Source organism: Eubalaena glacialis, chromosome 20, assembly GCF_028564815.1.
Source record: "Eubalaena glacialis isolate mEubGla1 chromosome 20, mEubGla1.1.hap2.+ XY, whole genome shotgun sequence".
Lineage (NCBI taxonomy): Eukaryota > Metazoa > Chordata > Mammalia > Artiodactyla > Balaenidae > Eubalaena > Eubalaena glacialis.
In genome coordinates, this window is record NC_083735.1 from 27,043,386 (window position 1) to 27,051,226 (window position 7,841).

Below are 7,841 nucleotides of genomic sequence, written 5' to 3' on the forward strand. Positions count from 1 at the left end.
CCCTCTCTTCACTGTCTGTCCCTGAGCTACCACCTCCACACGACTCGACACCATCACGTTTGTGTTTGCCGCATCCCTGATTCCTGGCAGAGGTACAGGGCAGGGCTGGTCCTTCTGTTCTGATACGCGGGGAAGGGGAGCACTTGAGCACAAAGAGGGGCTGTGAATCGCCGGGACCACCCTGGCTGGGATCCAGGACTGTCTTCTACCTGCAGCCTACCTGCCTCCTTCCCTGGCCAGCTCCCTCCTGGGTGACTGTCACACTGCCCAACCTCACCCCATCCCCCCTCGATAGATAGCAGCTGTGGCCTGGGGCCACGTCCCAGCCCTCTCAGGAGAGAATGGGTTCGCTGGGCTGCCTCCAGCCTGCCCCCTGGGCTTCCACTCTCCAGCTGGGATCCAGGGACCACAGGCCTGGCCTGACCTCCCTCCCTCCCTCTGCCCCCTCACGCCTCCAGACGCTGCCGCAGCCTGCGGTCCAGGGCCAGGAGTTGCCTCAAGAAGCCCCTATTGGGGATGATGCCTCGGTGGTCCTTGACTTTTTTGATGGCCTCCACGAGGGTGAGGCGGTGGTACAGCATGAGGTAGGCCAGCACCAGGGTGGCCGAGCGGCTCACCCCCACGGCACAGTGCACCAGGATCCTCCCTGTGAACACAGACACGAGACATGGCTGGGGACCCTGCGGTGGGCTGGAGGAGGCTGGGGAGAGGGCCCCACGGACAGGCGGGGAGGAAGACAGGTAAGCAGAGGTGCATGGAGGCACAGACTGGTGACGGTAAGAACCCAGATCCTGGCCAATGGGGGAGCCTGGACGGGATGAGATGGAGAGCCTGCAGCAGCGCAGCATCCATAAACCCAAACGGGGCTCGAAGGGAGAGGCTCATCACTAACGCAAAACCGAGCTTTGCACCGAGCAGGGCTTCCTTCTACATGTGCTGAGTGCATCCATGGAAAACCCTTTATGTCTAACTGGGTCCTTCCTCAATCTCCCAGTCACTTTGGGGTGGATGATTAATATAATTTTTTCCTATTAAAAATTAAAAAAAAATTTTTGGCCGCGCTCTTTGGCATGTGGGATCTTAGTTCCCTGACGAGGGATCAAACCCACACCCCCTGCATTGGAAGCATGGAGTCTTAACCACTGGACTGCCAGGGAAGTCCCTATATATATATATTTTTTTTTCTTTTTTTTTTTCCTGATCACTAAAGCAAGACAGGTTCAAGGTAGAAATCATTAGAAAGTATAGAAATATATAAAGAAGCCAACAATTGAAAAATATATCGCCCATAATCTTACCACCCAGGTGCAACTTTCCACTCTCTCAACATTTGGGATTATTTCCTTCTTTTTATGGACTGCCTTGAAAAGATGGTTGAGCGGATAGTTTCCTTTCCTGAGCATTTTATCACACCATTCAAGTCTCTCTCTCTCTCCACACCCAGACCCCTGGGCTGTTCTCTAACCCATTGTCTGTTGGTCCTTCCCTCCTCCTTGCTCCCCCCCTACCTCCCGGCTGGCTCAGTGCCCGGTGGATGAAGTCAGCGGCCGCCTGGAAGTGGACGCTCATATCGAAGGCTGGCGAGTCGTGGGCCTCGACACCCAGGTAGCGGATGCCCAGCCCCTCGTAGGCCTCGGGTGTCCCTCGCCACCTGCTGTGAGAGGCGTTGAGGACGTGGCTGATGCCCAGGCGACGGAGCTCCCGGTGGTTGTTGGCTATTTCCCTGCATTGAGGAGAGGAGGTTAGGGGGGTGCGGAGCCGGGCAGTGGGACCAGACATCCTTGTCGGTACCCTGACCACTGCCCGGCCAACATCGTTGGCTCCAGGCCTCCACTTCACTTCCTGAGGACCCGAGATGGGCAATGAGCCAGAGTCTTGTCCTGGAGCAAAGGTGGGGAGTCCTGGGGAGATTTTGCCTGGAGGAGAGAAGACTGAGAAATGGGCAAACAACAGCCATGATAACATATTGAAAGAATGCTCTGAGGCAGAAGGACTTTACTTGATCCGTGAAAAGGATTGACAGGGTTTGTGCTTCATGTAAGGAAGTACCTACCACGGTGGAATCTAGCTGGAGAAAGACTGGGGCGCCTTGGGAGAGAGGGACTTTCTTCACACCAGGGTATTCAAGTAGAGAGAGGAAGTCAATGCATAGGGTCTGGAAGCGGCAGAGGGAATCTGAACATTGGATGGGTTGTTGGACCAGCTTACATTTAATGTACTGCTAACCTTTTTTTTTTTTTTTTTAAATTTTATCTTAATTTTTTGGCCACGCCGCGCTGCATGTGGGATCTTAGCTCCCTCACTAGGGGTTGAACACGAGCCCCCTGCAGTGGAAGCGCGGAGTCTTAACTACTGGACCCCCAGGGAAGTCCCGCCCCCGTTACTGTGGACTCTCTCTGACGCCCAGAATCTTCTTGTGTTTTGCCAGTTACTCCACGCTCATGGTTACCCTCAGCTCAGCCAACATGATCATATCAAACGCCCTGTCCAGCGCCAACTCCTCGAGCAGAAAGAGCCCTGAACTTGAACCTCCAAGTCCTGGCTCTGCTACTTACGACCCGTGTGACCTTGGGCCAGTCCCAACTTCTCTGAGCTTCCGATGCCTCCTCTGTAACCTGGGGATAGTGGTACCTACCTCACAAGGCTGTCGTGAAGATTAAGAGAGAAAAGGCATGTGAAAAACTCCTTGTAGCCTCTAAAGCCCTTGGGAGAGACAAGTGGGGCCTCGTCTTTCTTTGACGCCCTTCTCTCCATCGACCCCACGCACCTGAGTGAGCCTCTGCGCACTCTGCGGCTTGGCTTGGTCAACCTTTCGCCTCACTAACCACTGTTCCCGGCCCCAGTGATGGCCTTTTCTCAGGGCACAATAGGTGGAAGGTCAGAGAAGTCATCTAAATGTCCAGCCCTTAGCACTGGCACGCAATCATACATTTTGCTAAATGAATGATATGATTACTTGAACAGAGTCTGTCTGTCCAGAGTTGGGTCTATCAGTAATCCTGTCCAAACTCCCCCAAACCCTCCTCCACTCTGCCCATGCACCCCGTCCCCTCCATCCTCCACGTGGAAACAACAGCACAACTCAGTGCCTCTCTGCCACTCTTCTGCTTTCTTCCTGCACATACACACACACACAGATACTCAGCTGTGGCCCCAGTCTGCTGGGTACATACTGGTCTCCGAGGTAGAGGCCTGGCCAGACCTCGTCGGCGTGGTTACAGGCCGTCTTGCCCGTGTAGAGAAGCCTTTCCAACTCAAAGACGTTGAGGAAGGGATGCTGGACAGCTGGTACCTCTTCCAGGGCCCCTCTCGTGCGAACAGGAGGCCTCGAGCCACTCCGGGAGAAGCGGGCCATGAATGTCACCGAGGCCCAGAGCCAGTTACCGGGGCACATCTTAGAGGCGGCAGGAACCGTGGCAGCCACAGGGGTGGCCGCGGTGATGAGGGGTCGGTCTCCAGGTAGCTGCTGCTGGGAGAGGCAGGGATGTGAGACACACTTGAGTGAGTCTGGAGCAGCTGCTTCCCTTCCCGCCAGCTGGGCTGGCCCCTGGGGAGAAGATTCTCCAGGGACGAAGGTGAAGTCTGGCCCTCCGTGCGGGAAGTGCTCTGGATGCTCCTCTTCTCTGAGCTGCGGCAGCTCCTTTTCCCTGCTCTTTGGCTCTGCCGGGCAAGGAGGTGGGAGAGTCACATGTTCTTGTTTACGGGAGAGGGAGCTGCCCGGCGGCTGAGTGTCTGCTCCGCCACTCCAGCCCAACTCCCAGCGCAGACGTAAACACGCACGCAAACATTTGGTATTTGGGTGGCAGGGCCCGCTGCCGGAGCCCTTGCCAGCCGGAATCTGGGTCTCGTCTGCCTGAGGCTCCAGGCGGAGAGGCTGCGGAGCTGGCAGGGGGGTTGGGGGTGGCTTTGGACCCATCCGGAGGGAATTAGCATGAAGACAGTGGAGGCAGGGGCTGTGACACAGCACGACTGCCTCCTCAGTGCCAGAGGGATGGGCTGCTTTAACCCGTTCCTGCCCTCCCTCTGCCTCAGCAATGAGCCTGCTCTGGGAAGTCTATGGTGGGGATGGGACGAGCGGGGAATAGTAATAAAGACGAAGTGTCGGTGTTTGAAAACTACTTGCTGAAGGCCCTTGCCGATGGAGAGAAGCCCTAACCTATGTGCGCAACAGGCAAAGCATCCTCCTTTGATCAGCATACAGATATCATTGATTAAACCTCATCTCTCTGGGTCCAGGCAGGGCTGGAGCATTGTGTGTGTGTGTGTGTGTGTGTGTGTGTGTGTGTGTGTGTGTGTGTATGGGTGGGTGGGCAGAGAAGGAGGGAGGAAAGGGAAGAAATGAGGGATCCTGCCAGGCCCAGGGGCTCAGAGTCTGGAATTAGCATCTGTGTTGCTGGTGGAGTTCAAGTGGCCCTACTTAGCACATGGGGTCCTCAATGAGGGGACTTAGCGGATGTGCCTCTGACTCTCTGTGGACAGCTGGGCCTCCTGAATGTGGGACCATGCGTTGAGCTGCAGAGCTGGGAAGGGCCAGCCTTTGAGACTTGCCCTGGGAACTTCAGGGCAAGAGCCATGCCCACTCCCCCCCTTCCTCTTCCCCCTCCTCCTCCTCCTTCTCTTTCTCTTCCTCCTCCTCCTCGTCTTCCTCCTCCTCCTCCTCTTCCACTTCCTCCTCCTCCTACCCCTCCTCCTCCTCCTTCTCCTCTTCCTCTTCCCCCTCCTCCTCTTCCCCTTCCTCCTTTTCCCCCACCTCCCCCTCCTCCCCCTCCTCCTCCTCTTCCCCCTCCTCCTCCTCCTCTTCCTCCTCTTCCTACCCCTCCTCCTCCTCTTCCTCTTCCTCCTCTTTCTCTTCCTCCTCCTCCTCTTCCTCCTCCTCCTCTTCCTCCTCTTCCTCTTCCTCCTCCTCCTCTTCCTACCCCTCCTCTTCCTCCTCTTCCACTTCCTCCTCCTCTTCCCCCTCCTCCTCCTCTTCCTCTTCCTCCTCCTCCTCTTCCTCCTCTTCCTCCTCCTCCTCTTCCTTCTCTTCCTACCCCTCCTCCTCCTCCTCTTCCTCATCCTCCTCCTCTTCCTCCTCCTCCTCTTCCTACCCCTCCTCTTCCTCCTCTTCCTACCCCTCCTCCTCCTCCTCTTCCTACCCCTCCTCCTCCTCTTCCTCTTCCTCCTCCGCCTCTTCCTACCCCTCCTCTTCCTCCTCTTCCTACCCCTCCTCCTCCTCTTCCTCTTCCTCCTCTTTCTCTTCCTCTTCCTCCTCCTCCTCCTCTTCCTACCCCTCCTCCTCCTCCTCTTCCTCTTCCTCCTCCTCTTCCTACCCCTCCTCTTCCTCCTCTTCCTACCCCTCCTCCTCCTCCTCTTCCTCCTCCTCCTCCTCTTCCTCTTCCTCCCCCTCCTCCTCTTCCTCCTCTTCCTCCTCCTCCTCCTCTTCCTCCTCTTCCTACCCCTCCTCCTCCTCCTTCTCCTCTTCCTCTTCCCCCTCCTACCCCTCCTCCTTCTCCTCTTCCTCTTCCTCCTTCTCTTCCTCTTCCTCCTCCTCCTCTTCCTCCTCCTCCTTTCCCCCCTCCCCCTCCCCCCTTCTCCTCTCGTACTGTGATCCTGACCCTCTGAAAAGGTGGGCTGGTCTTAAGGATCCCCCTCCCACTCCCTGTCCTGTCTTCTGCCCCAGGGACTCAAGGGAAAGTCCACAGTGAGAGGCCATCTTTGTCCTGCCCCCAGCCTGCTTCCCCAGCCACGCTCTCAGCCAGGGCCCAGCTCTCCCCATCCCCCATCCCCCAGGGCCAGGAGAGATCTGGTGCTCACAGGGCAAAATCAGCAAAGGTCTTAGGATCAGGACCGGAGAGGGGAGACGGGATCTTGGGGTGTTTAGGGAGAGAGACTGTTTTCCCTGGCTGGTCGGAAGGAGCACAGAAGCAGAGCACGAGAGCCACCACCACCACCACAGCCATCAGCTTCAACATCATCGCCACCGTCATCTACTTTTCCTCCGCAGGCCTGAAGACCCCACCATCTGGTTCCCAAACAACCTTTCCTGGAAACAGATTCTGCCGCCTGTGTGAAGCTGAACGGTGCAAAGAGAGCGGGAAGCAGACCAGGTGTAGCAGGAGCTCCGTGTGACTCTATTTCTCCCCATTCCGTCACGGGGTGCCCCCCCGGGCACTCTCCAACCCCATCCGCAGGCTTCTGGGGGCCCTGGTCCGCCGCCCCCCTCCCTCCCTCTGCTGTCGCGGTTGTAACAGGTTCATGGCTGTCGCCCAGCCTTCGTCAGCCCAGACAGCCCGGCGCGGAGGGCGGAGGGAGGGAGCCCAGGCGGGCCCCGCAGGTTCGCTCCCAGGCCCCTTCCCCCCGCCTCGCCCCGCAGCCCCGGTCCCCGCGCCTCGCCCACCCGCCCCGGCCCCGCTACCTCGGGAGGCGGCGCGGGTCTCAGTCCCGGAGGCAGATCGCAGGCTCAGACAGCCCCACGGCCATGACTCTGCTGCCACCGCCGCCTCGGCTGCCAGCGCCAGACCGGTTGACGGATTAGCATCTATTTTTAAGCCATGACACGCACGTCGAAGCAGGGCTGGTATCAGTGTGCGTGTGTGTCAGCGACACGCAGGGACACAGCCTCACACCCGCTGGCCCGAGTGGACACGCGGCGTGGGCCACGCAGCCCGCACCCCCTGCGGCCCCGCCTCACAGGCATGCTAGTGTGTATGTGTATTTTCGGAGCTGCGCCAATGACAGGCACTTTGCCTAAAGCTGACATTATGTAAGTCATCCCAGACTGTGTCTTGAGCACACACGCTCCCCCCAGGCAGCATTAATTAATTACACAGACACGAGGATGATTCCCACTCACTTGTACATTTCTCCTTCTCCGAGAACACCGTGGTACAGATAACTATTGTTCGTAACCCTGATCAGTATTTACTATATACCACGTGCTTCACATATCTTAGCTCATCTTATCCTCACCACAAGTCTGTGAAGGAGGTGATATTGTTATTGTACCCATTTTAGGCAGGTGGAGACGAAGAGGCACAGAGAGGCTAAGTGATCTGCCCAGGGCATGCTGGGCATCGCCAGAGCTGAGCTTCACACCCTGGCTGCCTGGCTGGGAAGTTCAAGTCCTTAAGGGCTTTCTGAACAAATGTCCCCCGCACAGTGGGGAAGGCACAGTGGATTTCTATCCGGAAAGCCATTTCGGGCAGCTCAGCTCCTAGTGAATTTCCCTTTCCTCCACTCCTGAAGAAATTCATGTGCTGCTTTTTGGGGATATTTAGCTTCACTTGCTTTTATACCGTAAGCACCTTGTAGGCTCCAGTATTGTAAACACTTGCAAGGCAAGGACAGTGTTGTGGTCCCCGGTGCCCAGCTCACTGTGTGATGGGGAGGTGGGGGCAATAATGAATGTTATCAGGTGACGCTTTGAGAACCAGGAAGACTAGGACTCCAGGAGAGCTGCCTGACAGGAGGAAGGCAGGAAGAAGATAAGGTCATGCTGGACCTGGCTTAGGATGGGTAGGCGGTATCTACTGTAGCTGAAATCAGGATGGACTACATTCCCAGAGGGATAGTAGATCAGGCTTTGAAATCTGAGTCAGAGAAAGTGACACAATCCCCAGTTCAGTTCCATCACAGGGTGTCATCGAAGAGTAATTCCCCCCTCCACCCAACCTTTTCCTCTCTAGAGAAGCAAACACAATTCCTCTCTGTTTTCCTTGTGCCTTCTTGGTATGCAATTTACCTGAAGACATGAATCCTCATCATTTAAAACAAAAAACCCTTCAGGGGTTCCCTGGTGGCGCAGTGGCTAAGAATCTGCCTGCCAAGGCGGGGGACACGGGTTCAAGCCCTGGTCCGGGAAG

At 56.8% G+C, this 7,841-nt stretch overlaps 1 protein-coding gene across 4 annotated transcripts; it reads right to left on the reverse strand.

The window, feature by feature from the left end:
* Positions 1–433: 433 nt before the first annotated feature.
* DUSP26 (dual specificity phosphatase 26) lies at positions 434–6,607 on the reverse strand. 4 transcript variants are annotated; one of them, XM_061177320.1, is made up of 4 exons: positions 6,395–6,607; positions 3,174–3,466; positions 1,509–1,723; positions 434–646 (listed from the first exon to the last, which is right to left on the reverse strand). In XM_061177320.1, the coding sequence occupies exons 2-4, from the start codon at positions 3,392–3,394 to the stop codon at positions 447–449; spliced, it is 636 nt and encodes a 211-aa protein (XP_061033303.1). In that variant the 5' UTR covers positions 3,395–3,466; positions 6,395–6,607; the 3' UTR covers positions 434–446. The 4 variants fall into 4 exon arrangements, with proteins under 4 accessions (XP_061033303.1, XP_061033304.1, XP_061033302.1 ...); XM_061177321.1 differs by having other exon boundaries at positions 3,174–3,469; XM_061177319.1 differs by lacking the exon at positions 6,395–6,607 and having other exon boundaries at positions 3,174–3,655.
* Between the last annotated feature and the right edge of the window lie 1,234 nt (positions 6,608–7,841).

What these genes read in the sequence shown, in the direction of transcription:
- DUSP26 (XM_061177318.1), bottom strand. Translation starts at nt 1,965, where the DNA reads ATGTTATCATGGCTGTTGTTTGCCCATTTCTCAGTCTTCTCTCCTCCA. An exon ending in GGCACTGAGCCAGCCGGGAG is followed by an intron (nt 647 to 1,508) that starts GTAGGGGGGGAG and finishes CTGTGTTCACAG; the next exon opens with GGAGGATCCTGGTGCACTGT.